Below are 19311 nucleotides of genomic sequence, written 5' to 3' on the forward strand. Positions count from 1 at the left end.
TTTAAGCACTTTTACACCTGTTGCGTGTGGAGTGTTTGGTAATGTGTGAGGATGTGTGTGAGTGAAACAGGGAGCGCTGGAGGTGACCCCTGGGGGCCGGCCCAGGGCCACCAGACACCCGCTGGTCCATCCTCTCTCTCTCTGCTCCACCCTGACCTTTGACCTCGGGGTGAGAAGGGGGCGGGAGCCAGGAGCTGGGAGAGTTTATTATTTCCTGGACCTGTAGGCCGTTATATTGTTAGCTAGTTTCATTTAGAATAAAACATCAGATTTTATAAACTACATGTGTTTTGTGTAAAGTAACTAGTAACTAAAGCTGTCAGATGAATGTAGTGGAGTAAAAAGTACAATATTTCTCTCTGAAATGTAGCGGAGTAGAAGTAGAACGTGGCATGAAAAGAAAAGACTCAAGTAAAGTACAAGTACCTCAACATTTGGACTTAAGTACAGTAATGGAGTAAATGTACTTAGTTACATTCCACCACTGGATAATGAGAGGATGGATATGTCTCGGGCCATTTGTCAAGCAAAAGTGCAGAACATTTGCTTGTTCCAGATAAACAAAATTGTTTCAGAAAATGAATCAAGAGATGAATGGAAGATCATTGCAGCCCGACTCCAAACTGTTCCCCACTGGGACAGAGTTGTCATTTTCTCGCCGTCCTGCAGCCTTTAGAGGAGGCTAAATAAATTGACCTGCCTGATGAAACAATGTTATGATGAGGGTTAGAAACCTGTTGAGCTTCACCGATTCCCACCCAGACATCATCCTTTTTAATTTGACCCAGCCTTCTGCCCAGGTCGGCCCTTCTGCTAACGCCTGCGAGCCACCGAAGCGCCAGCGTGAATATCACAGCTTGACGGCCATTGTCCCGCCACCCCTCAGGCTCAAACCGTGGTAACCAACCAGGAACCTGGGATCAAAGCCTGCCTGGATTACTCTTAGAAAAAAGGAGGAGGTGCCGCAGTAGGGGGGGGGGGGGGTCGGGGTTGAAAAGGATAGAGGAATGCTCCTAATTACGTGCCCTCTAGTGTGTTTGGGCCTGCACTTGAGGCTACAGTGAACCTATGAGGAAGCAACACAGTGTGACAAGAGAGTGATATTAGGAGTGAGGCGACAGTCTCTCCACGGCCACTCCATTAGCGGGAGATCTCAAGCGGGGGGTGTCGACATTCCAGCCTCCGTGGAGACACGGCAGTGGGTGAGAACAGGGGTCAGAGGAGAGGCTGGGAGGTGGAGATCAAGGAGTGTGTAAAGAGGATGTGTCGTGAAGATTAGAAGGATTGTCGTACAGGATTCATTTGGAAGCTAATAGATCCCCCCAACCCCCCCCGCTCAGATCCACTGATCTAAGAATGATGTCACTGGATTTTCACCCTGCGAACTCATGTTCGGACGCCGATTGACTTAGCTTTTGGACTACCTGTGACAGAGGACCATTCTCAGTATGTTCAAAATCTTAAGTCTCACTTGGAGAAGAGCTACACAGTTGCCACAGACGATGCAGAAAAAGTCCTGCAAAGAAACCAAACCAGATTCAACTTATCTGTGGGAGATCGTGTCTGGGTCGGAAAGGTTCGGCTGAGACTAGAGCCGGGCGATATGCTATTGTCGCTTTCACATAATGTTAACACAATGAGAGTTCAGTAGCAAGGGTTTAATGACTAAGTGGGCAAAGACAAATAAGCTAGAACAGTAGCCTGTGGTAAGCGCAGAAAAATACATCACTTTACTGTAATGCAGCTCTTTAAAACCAGGAAAAGACAACACTTGTGTCATATCACGATATCCAAAATCTAAGGCGATATCTAGCCTCGTATATCGATGTCGATAAAATATCGATATATTTCCCAGACCTAGCTGGGAGGCAAACACAAACTTGCAGATGAATGGAAATCTGAAGTCTGCATTGTTTTAAAGAGAGGTGATACTCTTCCGGTCTACACTGTCAGACCTGAGAATAAAGACATTCCTCTCCGAACACCACACCCGGGACCTTCTGCTTCCAGGACCGACAGAAATTCCAGTTTGTGAAACAAACTCTTTAAACCAGTTGATCCTCTGAAATCCTCCTCCCCGCTCGTTTTGTCGTTTTATATCTGGCTCAGGTCTTCTTTTGCTCGTACTGATGCTGTCATGTCTCCACGCACATTTCTGGTCTGATGTGGTTTTTTTTTTTTTCCCTCTCTGCTGTGGGTTGCAGGTTTGCTGAACAGACGAGGGTGTGCGCGCCGGGCAACACGGCTGCTGGCAGGGGTCAGAGTGCACCATGGACAGTGGCCTCAGGGTCCTCCTGTCAACTGTGCTGTGTCTCAGCCAGGCCCTGCTCATCGGCTGCTCATGTAAGTCTCTTGTCCTACTCGCAGCTTAACACGGATGGAAGTGGTGTGATCCCCCTAAAGCAAAGATCTTCAACAGGGGGTCCGGGACCCTTAGGGGGTCCTCAGAGTTACTGCAGGGGCCCACCAAATGATTGTTAATTTTAAAAAACAAAACAAAAAATGTCGTATCATGAATCCAACATATTATTAGCACATATAACTCAGCCTATTTGTGAGAAAAACCCCACTGATGATAGGCTTACTGGCCTATAGGTAAGGTAGCCAGTAAGGTAGTCATCCACAGATACGGTTCATCCTAAGGATTCACTGTGCTACATGTACACTACCGGTCAAAAGTTTGGGGTCACTTAGAAATTTACATTCCACTCCATTATAGACAGAATGCCAGCTGATCTGAGTGGGTGGCTGATCTTTAATGCAATATCTACATAAGCCCATTATCAGCAAACATTCATCCAATGTTCCAAAGGCACGTTCTGTTTATTAATCTGATATCATTTTAAAAGGCTAACTGAGAAAACATTGGAGAACCATTTTGCAATTATGTAAGCACATAAAGTAATCTGAAAACTGCTGCCCTGGTTAAAAAAACAATGCAACTGATCTCAGCTGGTATTCTGTCTATAATGGAGTGGAATGGACATTTCTGTCCCCAAAGTGACCCCAAACTTTTGACCGGTAGTGTATGTTTAACAATAAAACATGATTTATCAAATCCTGCCAACAATTATTATTTTAATAGCTTAGTATTGTATGCACTAAAACGGTATGGATAAAGGCTTTAGGCCGCCCTACATGTTATTGTTTAATATGCAGGAGGGATGGACAGATACTGTTTTTTTTAAGGCTGATACCAATAGCGATTATTAGTAGTTAATGAAACCGATAACCGATATTTGGAACCAATATGCATTTACAGTGAAAATGAAAATCTTTAAGGCAAAATTAAGATTTTGGAATGTTACAAACTCCAACACAAAGTTTTGTTTAAATGCTTTAAGCAAGTGTTTAATAAATGAGAAACTTTTCAACATAATCCCCAGTAACAGAGTCAGATAGTGTTGTGGGCGGGACATTAAGTCAGACTCAGTGGTGAGGGAAACCGAAGCAGAGGGACAGACACAGAGATGTAGCCGAGCCAAAGTAGACCACTTTTTAAATTCATTAACTTTATCAGAATCAGAACATCTTTATTGCCAAGTACGTTTTTTACACATACAAGGAATTTGTTTTGGTGCTGTAGGTGCGCGTCACACAATCCCTAAATACAAGAGGGCTAAGAGAATCAATCACCAGAATATAACGATATAAGTATAAACATATATACACAGTATGTATTAATTTATCGGTTATCAGGCAAATAAAACGCTGATACGGATAATCTGCAAACTGCCAAAAAAAAGGCCCAATAATCAGCCAGGGTCGATAATCGGTCTATCCCTAATATACAACTCAATTTTATACAATATATGTAGTAGGGGGTCCCTGCTCTGTCTCTCTTTCAGTTTAGGGGTCCTTGGCTTAAAAACATGAAAGACCCCTGTTCTAAAGTTGATATGTGTTTTAAATCACAAACCATTATTTGTACATTAACAATGGAGCAAATGATTGTGTAATGTGAAATGTGTCCCACAGCACCGATAAGAGACTCTGCTTTCATGCACGCTTTCTTCAGTTTCTAGCAGCAACATAGCAGCTGTTTTTATCCAAAAGGAGGATACATGTTGGACGTGAATTCATCAAGACCTTAAACATGACTCCAAATTAATGTTTCTGTGTGTCTGCTGAATGTGTTAGGGTTTTTTTTTTTTTCCGCTTGATGTGGAGTCGCCTGTTCCCAACTGGCCAAAAAAAATAAATGATTGCAAGTTTAAAGCAATAATTTACACAAACATTTCTTTTTCTTTTTTGTTTGAAACATCTGGTTTAGGTTAGGTCTATCCTGTCGTCCACTAGAATGCTAAAGAAGCCGATAGCGTGATAACAAACGAGGGTTTGGTGCGTCCTGAAAGTCAAACTTAATCAGGAAGACGTCGATGTAGCCTCGTGCTTTTACTGATAACAGAGCTTTTGAATTTGTATGGCAAAAACAAAACAGCAAAAAGGGACAGTTCGCCCCAAAATTCAACATTATTGTCAGTCCCTCCAGAAAAACGCGATTATGCGATCGCAGAATTCAATGCATAATCAGCCAAAGTCCGCATATTTATGCATGGGGGGGCCGCGTTTTCTTCAAATACGCCGCACTTTCGCCGCATAAATTGCCGATTTCCGCGCAAAATATGCGGGGCTTGCGTGATTTCATAATCCCCGCATTTTCGTTACAAAAAAGTCACATATATCTTAGCAGAAAGTACTTATACTTCACAAAAGAGCAGCTATTTTCCCCTGTTGCCATGGGAAGGTAATTATGCGACGTGAACATCATCGAAAAGCAGGGTGTTGGGGGAATTACTTTCATCAAAACGCAGTTTTTGCAATTTCATCGCATAAAATTGCATAAATATCCCACATATTCCATCGCATTTCTTAAGAAAACGTGCCGCATAATCAAGGATTTTTGCCCGCAACAATCACAAAAAAATTCCACGTTTTTCTGGAAGGACTGTATTGTTTTTATTACCTATCTGCAAAAATATGAAAGCCATCCAGATAGTTTCATTTGTCTATGAGATGTGTGTCTCTGGGTTTTCTTCGAGCACCCCCATTGTGTTGTTCTGGGTGGAGGTTGACATCTATCTGCATGAGAACATGCGTTTGGTAATCTGGGCTAACCCAGAGCCAGTACCACTCACCAATTGTGATTTTTGTCCACATAAGTACCCTTACTTCTAATTGTTAATAACAGTATTATGAACATGCTTATATTTATACCAAAATAAATCTCACATGGCTATATATCATGATTTATTGGAAAACAAACAAACAAGCGATTCTATGTAAAATCCGACATTCAGCACCCTTAATGGAATGATCCTTTGTTTGATAAGAACATTTTTTCAGACACTGCGATGATTGGACTGTGGGTCGGCAGTCGAATCAGGCTCCATAGATTGATTAGTCGACTATTCCGGGACAAACCTACTATATATATATATATATATATATATATATATATATATACGCATGAATCTAAATATATCCAAGACACATGATGAGCATGTCATGCAACTTCTGAAACCTTTTGTGATATTTAAATAATGACGATATAAACTGTGACACACTGGAAATTCAAAGATTTGCTATACTGTCGGGCTGTTCTTAAGAACTGTGACTACAGAAATTCTTAGGCAACTCATACTCATATGATTTTGTTGACTAATCAGTCAAATCGAGTTTCTCCACAAAGAATCATGCAAAAGCACCACTTTAAATCTTGTGTTTACGAGAAATGTGTTCATACGTTTTCTTGGGGGGAAAAAAGTCACGCAGCATGAAAAAGCATAAAGAAATGACCAGTCGAATAAAGAAATCTGACTCCGCTAAGACCAAAATGGTCGATTAGTCGAAAAATCGTACAGGCACCTTTTATTGGTCCGATTCAAGCACTGGACCAACCTATGACAAAATGACTGATTCCAATCTGTGAACCTGTTTTCCTCTGCTCCTGTCTCCTCCACAGCTCAGTATCCCTCTTTCCGCTCTGAGCCTGCCTCCGTGGTCCAGAGTCCAGGCTCTGTTGCTCGTCTGCGCTGCTTAGTAAGTCCTCCATCAGCGTCGGTTTCCTGGCGCTTCAGAGGCCGTCCCCTGGACCGGGACAACCTGTCCGGTGTGGAGCTCAACCAGGGCTTCCTCACCATCTCCTCCCTTAAGCCCAGCCATGTTGGCGTCTATCAGTGTGTGGCACGCTTAGACCATGGGCCGGCCATCGCCAGCCGCCACGTGCGCGTGGCCATAGCAGGTACGGATGCAAACAATTGCCCTTGGGTGCATACTTCTACTCACTTCAAAGCAGAGTGGTGAAAAAAAAGAGAGGAAGTTGCCTTGAGAAAAGGAAGGTCGTTTTGTGAGTGTTGAACACTTAGAAAGAATGTCTGTCCTCGGCTGCCTGCTGCTGAGTGGCGGAAGGGAAGGAAGCAGTAGGAGTTTTTTTACTCGGGCACCCTTCCAAAAGCCTCTTGACCGGTATCCTTAATGAGCCTTGGGCTTTCCTGTGTAGTGTGTTATGTTCCTGCTGGGGTGCTGCTTGCTGTTGGAAACTACCCCCTAAGGGGATGACCCTGATCTGGAATTGCATCAGGTTTGAATAGAATCGCTCACTGCAACAATAAACAAACCCAGCGATCCAACACAAACAGCTCGGCTCAAGTAGCGCCGTTTTGCCTTCCCTCTTCACTGTGCTGGTGCTCAGCTCATATTGAATGTCCAACAGTCTGCGCAGAAAGTGAGTTTGACTGACTGAAGGAGTCTTCTTTTTCTCTGTCCTTGCAGAAATATCAGAATATGAAGATGGCCGACGGCGGTCGTTATCGGTGCAGGAAGGCAGCTCTGTTCTTATAGAGTGTCCTCTACCGCACAGCGTCCCTCCAGCTCTTCCCAGGCTGAGAGCACGAGGGGAGCGGATAGAAGTGTCAACAGGTTTGTTTGAGACCAGCAAATCAATCAGAAGTTTGTTTGTATTTGGAATAATGCTTTTAACTTGAGGTTGGCAGTACGACTATATAAACTGCAAACACTAGAAATTCAGATCTGTCAAGTTGATCCAAAAAGAATCATGTAAAAGCGCCACTGTAATTCTGTGTTTACCATAGATGTGCTCATACATTTCTTGGAAATAAGTCGTTCAGCATGACAAAAAGAATAAAAAAGGACTAATGGACTAAATAAATCTGAGTCCGCTAAGACCAAAACGACCGATTAGTCGACTAATCGACTCTGAGGGAGCAGCCCTGTTTTAGGCCATTGCAGGCAATGTTGAAAATCAGTGAGCTGGACTACTTGTGCATCAATGTGATGACATTTCTAGATTTTATCAGGGTTTTTTTTCTCCACAGAATTAATCAAAAATATACATTTCCATTTGGTCATTTTATCTATAATGGTTTCTCTATTGATATTGCAGAACATGTACTGCTTCACAACATGCTGCCATATAAAACACACTTACCATGCCCATGGTGTAACACACACACACACACACACACACACACACACACACACACACACACACAATATATTAATACTGTGGAAGTTCTCTGAAACTGTCGTTTCCTTTTTCTTTTCAGATGACTATGTAGTTCTCCCGTCTGGAAACCTCCAGATTCTCTCTGTTTCAGCCCGGCACCAGGGCATGTATAAATGTGGTGCGTTCAACCCTGTTACTGGGGAAACCGTCATGCAGCCTCATGGCACTAAGCTGTCGGTGAAACGTGAGTCTGATGACATTTCATTTAAGATTCGCAAGTTTTCATGTCTCAGCTGTATGCTCTGTTATCGTGTGCTGACGTGGTTTATTTGCCTGTTCAGATTCAGACTCCTCCCCCCCAGTGCGGATAGTTTACCCCACCGCCCCATTGACCGTTTCAGTGCAGCGGTCCCAGCCGCTGACGTTGGAGTGTGTAGTGTCTGGTAGTCCTGCACCAGCGGCCACATGGTTTAAGAACGGTAAGGAGGTCGCACCGGGGCCTTCTCACCAACGACAGCACAACAACCTGGCCTTTGTTTCAATGACGAGGAGCGATGAAGGGAGTTACACCTGTGCTGCTGAGAGCACGCAAGGGACTGTGATCAGCGCGAACTATACTGTCAATGTTATCGGTAAGAAAAACACAAGAAAGTCTCTCGTTAGGGCTGGGTATTGTTCAAAAATGTTACAGATACCAATACCAATACCGTGACTTGGATACTCGTTCCTGAACATAACTTTTTCCGATACCAAGTGTGTAAAATCCATTTTAACATCCATCCATTTTTTACTGCGTGTCTCTACGACGTGTAACGTTAGACAGCCAATCAGCAGCATTATTAGATCTTTGTAGAAGCATGCTGCATGCTTATTGGCTCACTGACACTGATGGGATTTACTCCTTAGGTATTTCAAGTTAGGTTTGGGCATCGTTTTGATTTGAACAATTCTGAATCCAATTCTGATTCTTTCCTTTCGATTCTGGTTCTCATCGCCGATTCTTTGAGGGGTGGAAACGGGTCACATGCCTATTTCACAGATAAGAGGAACATTATATTTTGATTCAATAGTGATTTACAGTTTTACCGGCTCTTGGCTGCAACACAACAATCACCTCGAGGTACCAAAACTTGCGTTTGTTGAATTTGGAACCGATGATCGGATTCAAAACCAAATTTTCCAAATTTACAATAACAAAAACTATTCCATTGGAATTGTAATGTTTGAAACCATTCCAAGTTGTAAAATTTGGTATTATTGGCATTATTCAATGCTCTATACTGTAGTAAGGAGGCAATTTGGTCAGTGTCCAAAAAGTATGGAATTGGGTACCCAGCCATAGCTGTTGTTGTGTGGGGATTGTTTGCGACAGATCCCATGGTGATGCTAATCTTTCTCTCCTCCACAGAGCCTGTGTCTATCACAGAGGGCCTGACCAACCAGCTGGTCTCTCCCGGCTCCTCCACCCATTTTACCTGCGTAGCGACAGGAAACCCTTCCCCAAACATCACCTGGCTGTTCAACGCTGACCCCGTCACCCCATCGCGTCGCTTTCAGATCTCTGGATCCTCGCTTGTCATTGCAGATGTGACACCACAGGATGAGGGCATGTTCCAGTGTCTGCTGGACAACGGGATTGGCTCGGCACAGTCATACGGAATCCTTACGATGCTAACGGGTATGTATCGGTTATCGTAATTTGTGACTTGGCTTTAACACGGAGCTATCTCGACTCAGCTTGTATTAGTAATAAATACAGACTTTTTAAAACACTTAATGCTTCCAACCCACAGACTTTTTAGTAGTAAGTAAGTAATTGGGGTAGAGAAGCAGCACTGGTTGCAGCTGTCACCATCAGCTGTGATGTGATGACGCCACCGAAGCCTTGTTTGCGTTTCAAGATGGCGGCGACGTGAAAAAAGGCGAATTGCCACCGTACTGTAAGATCATTAACCTAACAACACCAGTGTGTACACTGACACTGGACGCCTTACAGAGCTCAGAGAGTTAATGGATACAAAAGGGAGGGTTTTGAGACACGCCACATCATTGTCCATTGTTCCAAAGATTGTCGCTAGTGTTGGAAAGGCATCCTACCAGGCGGGATCTCTGTGGGCCTGCGCATACAGTATCTGCAGGGAGTCCTTGCTTTTTGAGTGCGAATGTGTGTGTGTGTGTGTGTGTGCGTGTGTGTGTTTCTCTGAGGGCTGGTAGGAGAGGCTTAGCCAAGGCCGCCTTCCTTCTGAGCCTTGAACTGAGCCTGAGCGTGAGAGTGAGCTTTGTGCACGCCGCTGGGGATAAGCCCCCGGACACTGGAATGTAAGGAGTAGCCGTGGAGGGTTATGACGAGGACCAGACCACCCAGCTGTCAACATCATACATACTGCTTTTTATTTATTAACACATCACAACGCCCCCCACCACACCAAGCCTCCCCTCTCCTGCCTCCCCAGCCGCTGTACGCCAGGGCCCCATTCCTCAGCTCGGCCCTCTATCTGCAGCATGATTAATACAGCGACATGTGGTACATAGGGAGTACAGATCAGACAGGATCAGGCGGGGTCAGTGCAAAATATTTGCTCCCCACTCCACAGAATACAGCAAGAAGGATGGGATTTCATCTATTTTTGCTGCAGATATACACAAAAGAGAATATGAAGCCGATAAGCAGGACATGCCTGGCAGAGGTAAACACTCTGAGGTCAGTTTGTATTCACTTGTTTCTTAGGTGCCAGGCGCCGGAGCTTATCCAATGCCCTTTGCATACAAAGATAAACACTATCATTGATGTGAGTAGTCTGTTGTTATTATTATGAGCAATCTGAAATATGTTCATATATTGGTATCGTTGTTTTCCATCCCCATGACAACTCTCTTTCATCCTTCGATTGGGATGCACCACAGGAGAGATGTGGTGTCCTCCTGGCTCTCACATGTCAAAAAGCTAGCACAGCGCTGCAGCCACAACACATGCAGAAGTGATTATTTGATCACTTGATTGACAGAAAATGAATCAAGAACAATACCATAGGTTTACTGCCTTTTCTCAGTTTTATATATCATTATTCAGTGAATCTCTTTGGGATTTAAACTGCTGGTCTGAGAAAACAAGCAATTTGAAGACATCACCTTGACCTTTTTTAATTTTTTTCTGATATTTTCTAAATTTCAGCCCTCATCACTAATCCCTAATCTCACAACTGCCACCTCCTCGCCACATCAGGAAAGAGCTATCGTGACGTCCAGGCAGTCAGTCAGTCAGGATTATAAAACATATATTCACTTGTTCCAGTTTATCCAGTAAGCCGAGCTCTGTCTGTACTGAGGCTCTCGTCTCTGCTGGTAATCCTTCACAGTTACTCCCAGGTGTTCATCTCTAATGCACTGACCTTTTTCTGGGAAGGACCTGGCAGCGTATCTCTGTCCAGGTGTACACACTCAAGTGAATTCGTCAGCTGTATGGGCAGAGTTAGCAATGGCTTTCAGCTGCACGGCTTCCAGGAAGGCTGCTCTCTGTATCCTCGCTCATAGCTCCTCGGAGATCCCTCCTCGATGCTAGCTCCTTGGGGCAGGAATAAGCGCTTTGAGACGGCCTTCAAGAAGGAGGGCCAGAACAACTTCCGGTTCAGCCGAGGACCGAGGAGCGAGGAGATATCGAATAAGGGAACTAGGATGTTCCCATGATACATCACTCCTGTCCATGAGGACTGTGAGGATGCCGTGGCCTTAACTGCCTCCTCCTGTATCAGTGTGTTGGAGGCTGTGGTTAAGCTGTGAGTCGGAGCTGTGGAGGGGGCAGAGGGAGGGAACGGAGCAGGAGAGTGTGTTGGACTGGCTGTAGCGCTGACTGGGGTCTGATTCTCTCCGGTATTTTAATGGTTGGCGTGTGGAATGTGTGGCAGCTGGCCGCAGTCCCAGGATCAGGTCTAGTGTTACCATCCCCGGGCCTGTTTGTTTTACAAAGTGAACCGGTGCCGCACACAAAACAGCCTCGAAACTGGACCCTGGACCCTGCAGTTTGGCCCTGTGGCAAGCCTCGGTGCTTTAACCTCCTTACTCACTTGTTTAGCTTTGAATATTCAATTATGGTGCTCTTTGACCGGAGTGGTGTGGCGAGTCGAGCGGGCCCCCTGCTCTTGTGGGCTGTGCTCAGTGTCCTCCAAACGTCTGTGAAATATTCCACCCGAGCTGTGCCAAACCGGTGTCAGCCATAATAAGATTCCCAGCCTGCATTATTCGCCCAGGTGGACCTCTCTGGCTCAGGCGAAGATTTAATGAAAAACAAAAACAAAGCATGATTATGTAGTGCTGCACAGATCCAGGTTTTTCTTGTTATTTTATGTAGATTCAAAGACTTGTTCCAAATGTAAAACTTTCCAGCACTGGTTTTCTTCTGTGGGCATGGAGGGCCACCTCGGTTAGTCACTGACTGAGTAACTTTGTTGCCATGGCTTTGGCTTTTATTGCTTTGTGCTTTCTCCAGTGACGGTTGTCTCAAACTCAGCACAGCCTAGTTCCAGGTTCTTAATCAAGAAACTAAATATGCACCATTAAAAAAGCTGTCCATCGGCTAATAAACATATACAGTACCAATGCATACCCTATATAGGAGATACTGTACGTTACATAAATGTTTTTATTTTGCAATGTTCATATTTGGCCGATCACTTACCTTTAGGATATGTTGATGCAAAAATGTGACAATATGCATTTTAGAGCAGAACAATTCATCCAAAATCATAATCCGGTCTATTGCCATGTAGGTTTTCACATACAAGGAATTTGCCTTGGTGATTTGGTGCATAACAATACAACATAGTAAAGAAAGTAAAAGCAAGTACTGCAACAGTCAAGAAACAATAAAATGAAAATAATATAATAACAAGTTAATACAATATATCTGTTTTCAAAATGTAGAGCTGTACAGTTTTGTGCAGCGATGTGCACAATATTGTCCAGGGAATAGTATGTGTATGAGTATGTATAAATAATATGTGCATTCTTGTACAGAGATGATAGTCCAAAAGATGAGCGTAAATGGAATGCGTTGTAAAAGACGTGGAGACTTTACGTTAACGATCGCAACATAACTCAATCTGATTACATTTTGTTTGCATAATCCCACAAATGAAACGGCATTCAAAAGTCTCGGCTGCTGCCTGGAAATGTTGACATGTCTTAAAAGAAGCTCTTGTTTCTTGACAAGATGTTTGAAGTTGGAGATCCTTACTCCGACGAGGTTCAGACTTTTTATTCATTGGTTTAGTTTTATCTAGAGAAAGACATTTTTGTATACAAACAACTTTTTCACATAAACAAGACAACTCATTTTGAACTAAAACCTCTATGAAAGGCAATTAAAAAAGAATCAATGGTGAAACCTGTCAATTTTAAGAATAAACTGAGTTTTGTCACAGTGTGTCTTAATTGCAGCTTTGATAAAGTATTGTGTATCTGACTGAACTGACTTGTTATATTATAAATAATATTTGATTTTGCTCCCTGACAGATGTGCAGCCGAGCTCCACTGCCACCGTGCTGCTGGAGGCTTCACCATCGCTCCACCCCATGCAGAGCGACGAGGGCCACGAGCGCTTCCTGACTGAAGACGACGGCGACGCCATCAACCTGCCTGTCGACAGGAGCGGTGAGCGGCCCACTCCGGAGGCGCCGATCATCACCAGCCCGCCGCAGACCCACAAGCCTGATATGTACGACCTGGAGTGGAAGGCCGGGCGGGATGGCGGGAGTCCAATCAACGCCTATTTTGTGAAATACCGTAAGGTGAGGGGGAAAATACACGCTGCCATGTTTCACTTCTTTCATGCCGGATTTTAGTTTTACCACAAACGCACAACCTTTTGTGTGTTTTGCCTATACCGGGGTTCTTCAAAACTTTTTTAGGCCAAGGACCCCTTAAAACAGAGACGGAGAAGGGACCCCCTACTACAAACACTGCATAACATTTAATTGCATATTAAACTGGGCCGGATAGGTGAAAATTTATATTTACATGTTATTTATACATCAAGTTTTAATGTCTTACCTATAGTAAACCTATCATCAATACTGTGTAAATGAAATGTTGTATTTAGCAAAAAGGCTTTGCTAATAATGTGTTGGATTCATATTCATGTATATTTTCAGACATATTTAAATTTTTGAAAAACAAAAATCTGACATAATCAGGTGGCCCCCCTGCAGTAACTCTGAGGACCCCTTAAGGGTTGCGGGCCCCTGTTGAAGATTTCTGGCCTATACCAACAATGCAATATGTTCATTAAAGGTCCCATATAATGCACGTTTTCAGGTTCATACTTGCATTTTGGGTTTGCACTAGAACATGTTTACATGCTTTAATGTTCAGAAAAACACATTATTTTTCTCATACTGTCTGTCTGAATATACCTGTATGTACCCTCTGCCTGAAACGCTCCGTTTTAGCGCCTGTCTCTTTAAGGCCCCCTCCTGAAAAAGCCCAGTCTGCTCTGATTGGTCAGCATTTCCAAACTCCTGCATCTGCGTTCTCTGAGTCTCTGCACCGCCATTGCAGTCAGGCAATGACTGTAACAGCACTGTAGCGACACTCTACCTATATATAGTATAGTTGTGACATCACAACCGTACAGAAGTCCTGACGGCTCGTTTAAAGGCATAGTTTCTGAATACGGGCTGTGTGCGTTTCTCTGTGGATTGAACGTTTTGATACTTCACAGTATCAATATAGCACCTCAACCTGCTTTATAATCAAAAGAGACATGCAAATCTCAGTTATTACAATATGGGACCTTTTAAATAAAGAAGGTACCTGAGCTGGCTGACAGGCTGCTTATTTCCTGTTTAAAATCCTGTGTTTTCTTCAGTAATATGCTCACTCTGACTATAAAACCGCAGCAATGTTTTGTTGGCAGCACGACTCGATTCTGCTGGAGTTTGGAAATTGTGACAGAAATCTCACAGGGATTGTTTCTGAGGTCGTTCACTGTCGAGAGCAACTGAGACTGAACTGTGGAAGGTTGTAGAGCGACACATGATTTTGTTTTTCTTTTAGTCATGTGTTTGTATTTGTCTGTGTGTGGCCGTCTGTGTGTGCGTGTCAGGTCGATGAAATGGGAACAGTGGTGGGGAGTTGGCATACAGTTCGTGTCCCTGGCAGCGAGAAGACCCTGCGGCTGTCAGAGCTGGAGTCCTCCAGTCTCTACGAGGTGCTGATGGTGGCCCGGAGTTCAGCCGGCGAGGGCCAGCCGGCCATGCTCACCTTCCGCACCGGCAAGGGTCAGTCCAACCACAGGCTCTCAGCACTCAAAACACTGTTTAAAACAACTGTTAATAGCAATGTTTTTAGGCCTGTAACTAATATTACACAATTGTCTAATCGCAATTTCTTTATGTAGTCGCCGTTTTCTTTGCTTAACCGCAGTGACTTGCTAACATTAAGTAAGGTCCTAAGGCAGGGGTGTCAATCTCAACTTCACTAAGAGCCACACTGGAAAATAAGAATCACATCAAGGGCCAGACATGTTTAGTTTATTCACATGCTTTTATTTCATCAAAAAACGTCAAGCATCTTTTACTGCATTATTGCATGTCTCATATAGCCTTCTCACTTACAGTTTGGTCGACATAAAGACCCCAAAATGTCAGCAAAAAAGTAACTTAGCCAGCAATGAAAAAAGCGATTCAACAGTCAACAAAAAGCAACTAAAACATCGGAAAAAGGCCTCTGAAAACGGGCCAAAAAACGTTGGAGAAAGCGACAAAACATTAAAAAAAGTGTAAATGTCAAAATGTATTGTGAACCTAAATTGATATGCGGGCCGGATCAAAATCTGCAAAAGGCCGGATTTGGCCCACGGGCCTCGAGTTTGACACGTGTTTTAAGGGGTATCATTGTTGATGGTAATTGTTCATTTCAGAAAAAGAACCCAATGTTTTAAGACAGTGAAGAGGCGTGGTTTACTTCATAGGCTGTGTACCTGTGTTACTACATTATCTGGGTCACATAACTGTGATATTACCAAAAGATGTATTCTGGGATACAGTCAAAATGTATTTGTTCGAAATAGTAATACATCAAAAAATGATTTTTTTTTTTAAATTTGACTGAAAGAGACAACTATATTGTTAATCACAATTATTTCTGAGACAATTAATTGTACAGTGAAATTTGGAATAGTTACAGCTCTAAATGTACCTTTCAACCATGTATGTTTTAGGTGTTCTGGGGAATAACTGACCACTGAAAGACTCTCCTTTACAGCTTTTTCAAAGAAAGAGGTTCAGCTGCCTAAAACATCATCAGTAAATGTCAGGTTTTGGTGTCCACTCCTTTAAATAAAAGAGCATCTGGTTGTTTCTGCACTCCAGATTTTTTTTTTTTTTTGCACCAACATTAAACAGACATTCAAGCAGACATTTTTATCGGAGAAGAAGCAGAAATATGCATCTCTTTCTCCAGCGACAGCAGTCTCATGAGAACAGAAAAATATGCAGAGCACATTTTGTTTTCCAGTTCGAAAATATACTGTGGCTCTTTGGATGATTTTTTTGTGCTTCTACCTTTGTGATTTATAGAAGAGGAAGCACAATAAAGTATTTTCAATCAAACGGGCAAAATGAAATTAGTTCGCCATTTCTGTGGACTGAAGAATGTTAATAACAGAAGTAGAAGCAGATGGGACAGGCTAGGGATAATTGAATACACTAAAACATAAAATTGTGACTTCGTTACGAACTAACTGCTGATTAAACGTGTGTTCTACACAACCGTATCCTGTCTCTGAGGGCGGATTATTCCTTTAATTACTTCTACTTCCACCACATTGTCCAATTATAATCCTAAATTCAATCATAATGATCAGTATGATAATCATAGTGAGTTACTTTGAGCAAGTTGTTTGTGTTTCTGAGACAAATAGAAACAAGGACAACCGCAAATGTTCCAAAAACTTACAATAATGCTACACCACAGCCGGGTTGACAAAATGTTCCCCGCTCAGAAATATGCAAAATACTGCCAGAAACCACATATATGATTCTATCCCGAGGGTGGTTCTTTTACAAAAATGGTCCTGGACCCATAAAAATGCCAACCAGTCCAAACCCAGACCCATAAGCACCGCCACCTCCCCAAGAAACACTTGACTGAGCCTCAATACGGCCATTTGCTTTTGGTCTCGGTTGTATTGTTTTCTTTAAAAATGTATCTCCCGTCATGATGCTTGTTTCAAAACCTTCTCCACATTGCCAGGAATATAATTCTGGTGGAGAATAAGTAAATCTATAATCTATAATTATTTTGCATACAAAAAAAGAAAGAATCAGCCTTTTAAAAAGCCACCAAATGTATATAAATACAAACCTCAAATACCCAGAAACAACAACGAGGACATGTTGTCGGTATCCTCAGGGATAGCTACGGCCCTGTTTTTAAAAATATAATGCCCAGAAGATAATCTATTTATTTATTTATTTATTTTTAAAGAGAATGAATTGACTGAAAAAAACGTGATTAGCATGAGGCTTCTGTTCCTGAAAATTGTTAAATTGGATCCACATCACACACTCAATCCGAGCAACAACCCAGCCGAGTGGAACTGCAGCGTTGTCGGGGTGAAAACCTGAACCCCACCCTGATAAAACTCCAAACAGCTCTGGAAACCAGGAGGAAAAGTTTAGATTTCAGAGCCAACATCCGGAGCTGTTCCATGTGCTTTTGGTGGAACTGATAGCCCTGAAGACCTGTCGAGCCTTGTTTTTCTTACTCTCTTTTCCTTTTCCTCTCTCTCTCAGAGAAGAGCACCACCTCCAACAAGAATCCGTCCAAGCCTCCCGTCATCTCCATGCCTCCCAAAGCTCCAGAAGACAAAAGCACCAACACACACTTTGGTGTGGTCATACATGACAGAGGTAGGTCTGCAGAGTGCTGTGCTGTGCTATGTTGCTGCTGCAGCAGCGGCTGGGATGCGTGCACACAATGACTATGGGACTGTGGGGGGGTTTCTGAGGAAGATATGGGGCTTTCTGTCTGAGTAGATAGTTCTAATGGAGTTCATGACCGGACCGTGTTGAATAGATCTTACAGCTTAATGTTTAGATGTGGTCTGCTTTGTTTCTCTGCGCCTCGGAGTAGAAACAGTGACACGATAGTTTGCACCCTGTAATGACTCTTTGGATGAAAGATGCTGTAAGCAGAAAGCTGTGAAAATGCACAATGCTTTAGAGGTCAGATCTGTGTGTGTGTGTGTGTGTGTGTGTGTGTGTGTGTGTGTGTGTGTGTGTGCATGTATGTTAACTCGCGTTACAAGCAGGCCTACTTTGCTGAAACTCACATTGGTCTTTTCACTAACCCTCATTTCTCTCTCTCTTTCGTACTCTCTCCTGCCCTCTCTAACTTTGTGGCTAAGAGCCCAGGCAGTAAGTACACATTCCTCCACGTCATGCCGTCTTTATTTTTTTATTTATATATTTTTTTTCCTTCTCTGTGAACATGTTCCATCCTTGCATGAGTTGGGATGCAGTGCTGACGGTTGCCAGTTCTCTCTGTGTGTGTGTGTGTGTGTGTGTGTGTGTGTGTGTGTGTGTGTGTTGAATTGGATTCGCAAAAGTTTGCACCACTCAAGAGGGTTATTCCTTATTTGTTTCTGCCCCAGTGCCCGAGGCCCCCGATCGCCCCACCATCTCCATGGCGACTGAAAGTTCGGTGTATGTCACCTGGATCCCGAGAGCCAACGGCGGGTCGCCGATCACAGCTTTCCGCGTGGAGTACAGACGCGGGCGCAGTGCAGAGTGGATTCTGGCCGCGGATAATATCTCACCTCTCAAGCTGTCTGTGGAAGTCCGTAATCTGGAGCCTGGTGAGCTTCCTTCTCTACAGTCCAGTGAAGCATGACGTGATTCCTCTGCCCAGTAAAGGGTTTCTTGATCTTAAGTTATTATGTGATGCTATATGAGTAGTTCGCTTATCTGTCTTACCTTTGTTTTGACCTTAATCCAGACTAATTTGACCTGTTTCACTGCTGCATCATCTAGCCAGCTGATATTTGTTTTAGTTTAGTTATTGGGGCCAGACAACTATTGGCCCACAGTGGTAAAAAGCATGCAATCATTGTTTTTGTGACACAACGATAATATTGTTTTTTGCAGCTTTGTTATTACCGTATCACAATATTTGTAAAAAGTATAGTATAAACCTATAATATAACAAAATACGACAATGACTACGTTTACATGCACAAAATATTCAGGTTTTTGCCCTTATTCTGAAAAAGACGATATTCTTCCAGAGCTTTGCATGGCTAATGAAAGTGAATATTCCACTAATATTCCCGTTTACATGCAGCCGTGCAAAACATAACTTTTTCCAGCAGTGGAGGACTTGTTGGACCGTGTGAACACAGCCTCCCTCTTTCATTCCTTCAACCAGCTGCTTGAAAAGGTCGGCTATGCGATGTTTGCGGATATCCCAAAAAATCTGTTGATATCCAAGTCTTTCATACTGTTTAAAAGTAGCTGCGTTTCTCCTTCTTTTCTTTTGGCCATGCATCTCTACCACAGCCCTGCAAACTGTCGGCTGATTGGTTTGCATACAGAAACCATAGCGACGCGCAGAGCTGACTGTAAACCGTAAACAGGCACGAGGACGTTGACTGTTGCAAACTGCCGTAAAAACCCTGATTGAGACGCATATTCTGAATGGGGAAAATGCTATATTGAGAAAACGGCCTTATTTGGAACTCCCAAACGGAATATGCTGTTTACATGACCTTTATCAAATTCAGAATATTGTCATTTTCAGAATAATAGTGGAATATTAGTGTGCATGTGAACCTACTCTGTGTGTT

At 43.2% G+C, this 19311-nt stretch overlaps 1 protein-coding gene across 1 annotated transcript in view; it reads left to right on the forward strand.

The window, feature by feature from the left end:
- The window catches only part of cdon (cell adhesion associated, oncogene regulated), a 44123-nt gene that overhangs the window by 13161 nt on the left and 11651 nt on the right, over positions 1-19311 (forward strand). Inside the window, exons 2-11 of the mRNA XM_078245895.1 lie at positions 2205-2343; positions 5966-6244; positions 6775-6921; positions 7569-7712; positions 7810-8100; positions 8877-9146; positions 12978-13252; positions 14569-14743; positions 17261-17377; positions 18121-18324. Of these exons, the coding sequence (XP_078102021.1) occupies positions 2271-2343; positions 5966-6244; positions 6775-6921; positions 7569-7712; positions 7810-8100; positions 8877-9146; positions 12978-13252; positions 14569-14743; positions 17261-17377; positions 18121-18324 (1975 nt within the window). The 5' untranslated portion in view covers positions 2205-2270. The remainder of the gene's footprint in view (positions 1-2204; positions 2344-5965; positions 6245-6774; positions 6922-7568; positions 7713-7809; positions 8101-8876; positions 9147-12977; positions 13253-14568; positions 14744-17260; positions 17378-18120; positions 18325-19311) is intronic.

The sequence above is a fragment of the Sander vitreus genome, chromosome 3, assembly GCF_031162955.1.
Source record: "Sander vitreus isolate 19-12246 chromosome 3, sanVit1, whole genome shotgun sequence".
Taxonomy (NCBI): Eukaryota; Metazoa; Chordata; class Actinopteri; order Perciformes; family Percidae; genus Sander; species Sander vitreus.